General features: G+C 47.4%; 1 protein-coding gene across 1 annotated transcript; it reads left to right on the top strand.

Moving 5' to 3' along the window:
- Window positions 1-330: 330 nt before the first annotated feature.
- LOC122926442 (olfactory receptor 52K2-like) lies at window positions 331-1425 on the top strand. Its single transcript, XM_044277820.1, has one exon. The coding sequence runs from the start codon at window positions 331-333 to the stop codon at window positions 1423-1425; it is 1095 nt and encodes a 364-aa protein (XP_044133755.1).
- The last annotated feature ends 1633 nt before the right edge of the window (window positions 1426-3058 follow it).

Here is a 3058-nt window from a genome sequence, read left to right on the forward strand (position 1 = left end):
CCTTCTCATTGGCCCACAAGCAAGAAGGGAGGTTACTGTTGAAAAAAAAAATCTAGAATACTTGCGATTACGAATATATAGCACTATATTCTACTTCTTCGCGAAGTGCCGATATTCGCAATAAAAATTAGCAAATAGAAAATTTGGGATCAACACTATTAGATACAATAGAATTTGTGTTTCCTCTTCATGGCTAGCAAAGTGGTGCCCTACATGAGCATCTACCTTTTCCTATCCATCGTCCCAGCCCTTCCACCTACTTTATAAAGTGCACAGGTTATTCTGCCATTACATCATCACTATTCTCTTTCCCTCAGGAAATATTCATTGATGCCAAAGATGGAGAACGGGTCAAACCACAGCCACATCCACTTCACTCACACAGAGTTTGTTCTCTTTGGGTTTCCTGGGATTATAACGAACAGGAAAATGTTAATTATTCCCTTTGTCATTGTGTACATTCTACTCCTTTCGGGGAACTTCACCATCGTTTACAGGATCTATGTAGAGAAGAGTCTCCATGCTCCCATGTACTTCTTCATCTCCATCCTCTTTCTCTCCAGTATTGTGTGTACATCTTCCATCACCCCAAAGTTCCTCCTGGGGTTGTCATTTGGTCTAGATCGGATTAGTAGAGCTGGTTGCCTCATCCAGATGTTCTCTATCTATTCCATCACTACATTTGAGTCTGGGGTCATGCTCTCCATGGCTCTGGACAGGTATGTGGCAGTCTATAGACCTCTACGTTACAATAATATCATGACCAAACAGACCCTGGTGGTGTTGATCTGTATTAGCTGGGCCAGAAGCGTTTTCCTTGTGTCTCCGGTCGTTATATTGACTTTTTCTGCTCAGTATTGTAGGTCCAACATCATCCTGAGCTTTGTCTGTGAGAACATGGGTCTCCTTAGCCTGGCCTGTGGAGACATCACAAAGCAAAAGATGGTGGGTCTGGTTGTCCGGAGCATAATTACATTGGGTGACTTCAGTCTTCTAGTGCTGTCCTACTCCACCATCCTCTACACGGCCATGAAGATTGCCACTGCAAAAACCCGTACCAAGGCCTTGAACACATGTGGAACACACCTACTGGTGGCCATGTTGATATATATGTGTACGATCATATCATCCATTATATACAGGATGAGAACCTCCATGACTATAGACGTCCTCAATCTGGTCAGTGCCATTTACCTAATGTTTCCGGCCACAGTGAACCCTGTCATCTATGGATTAAGAGTCAAAGAGATCAGAAAAAGTCTAATGAAATCTGGAGGTGACATCCACACATTTTATATATTCCTATCTATTACTGCTGACAAAATGCCTGTATATCATGTCTCAAAGGTTGTCACAGCTTTGCCACCCCTTGCTGATGCCACACACCTTATACTACAGGAACATCTACTCATCTATAACTGCTGACAACCTTCCTGTGTATCATGTCTGAGAGGTATAGTCCAGAACACCTTCCCTTAAATCTAAAGTATACCTTTTAATGATCTATTTAAAAACATAAGCTCAGATCAAGCTCAGACCCCATGGGTCAAGACAACATAGATACAAATTGAAATACTTCTCATCTCAGACCAGCAGATAGTTTTAGCATACTTCCAGGGTTACTCACGGTTTGATGATATAGCCCAGTGTCAGTTATTTGATGTTTGTAGGGGACTCATGTCCAATGAAGGATACGCTGAGGAAAAGCGTGGTGAGGGATATCACTGATGAATGTTCCAGGGAAACGCAGCATAAGGGTCAGAGGTTAAACAGTTGATTATCCCTATTTCTCCCTATGTGTCCCTTCTTAGTCCTCAGCCCAGGGACACCCCTTGGTGGTAAGGGTTCCCTGTCCTCGTCCCTTATCTGTATGCCCTTGTAAAACCCTACTTTAGTAACAGAAGGGGGATGCAAGTAACTAAAATGATGCTGAGTATATAAAAGTATCCCACTAAAGGACAACACATATATATATATATAAATATACATAAGAGACAATTTCCCGACGCAGCGTTTCCCCAGTCGATCAATATCACGACCGATTCGTCAGGGGATAAATTATACTTAGCTTTAAGTCTCGCGATGGAGACTATCACTTGGTGCCCCTCAATCAGGACCCTCTGGGAGACTCGAGCCAGGATGCAGGCTTTTGGGATGTCAGGTGTCTCAACTCAGATTTCTGGCTGGCGCCTTAAATAATCTCCTCCCCCCCCCCCCCCCCCCCCCGGCACAGAACCCCCACCATCCATCCGTCGCCACAAACTATCCACATCATTCGTCTCCATGCCATGTAGATACATAGATCCTATCATTAACCCCTTAAGGACTTAGGACGTGCCGGTACGCTCTGTTTCCCGAGTCTTTAAGTACCCAGGGCGTACCGCTACGTCCTGTGTAGTTTTGATCACTGCCGCATGGCCGGCAGCGATCGGAACAGGGCGCCTGTTTAAATCATTCAGCAGGCACCCTGTGACAATGCCTAGGGGGGTCCTGTGACCCCCCCCCCCCGCTTTGCCGATCGCTACAAACCGCAGGTCAATTCAGACCTGCGGTTTTTAGCGCTTATGCAAGTTTCTGATCCCTGCGGTCAGAAACCTCAAAGTGGCCATATTTTTTTAAGTTAACCCCCCCCTGCAGCCCTGTGTTTTTGTGCCTGTGGGCGCAGCAGGGGGGGAGGATTGCGGGCGGTGCGGGAGGCGGGCAGGAGGCGGGCGGCAGTGTGGGGTGCGGATGCGCGAGCTTCTGCCCTCCCCCCATTTATTTTCAGGATGGCCGAGCGGGTTAATCAGAGTGTCAGCTCATTGCTGACACTCTGATTCAAATGGCAATCATCTGTGCTGATGTCCGCCGTTTTAACCCCTTCCATGCCGCTGTCCGTAGGGACCGCTGTATGGAGGAGGTGAAGAGGGAGAGAGCTCCCTCCCTCTCCCATCGGGGGGCTGCTGTGCCTTGGCAGCCCCCGGACAGGATGGGGTGACAGATGGAGGGAGCCCTCCTCCCTCCCCTTCGCTGTTTTCTCAGTTGTGGCAGACGGGGAAGGTTCCCATGGCAACAGGAC

Source organism: Bufo gargarizans, chromosome 1, assembly GCF_014858855.1.
Source record: "Bufo gargarizans isolate SCDJY-AF-19 chromosome 1, ASM1485885v1, whole genome shotgun sequence".
NCBI classification, from domain to species: domain Eukaryota; kingdom Metazoa; phylum Chordata; class Amphibia; order Anura; family Bufonidae; genus Bufo; species Bufo gargarizans.

Coding starts and splice junctions, on each gene's coding strand:
- LOC122926442 (XM_044277820.1), top strand. CDS start 331: ATGCCAAAGATGGAGAACGGGTCAAACCACAGCCACATCCACTTCACT.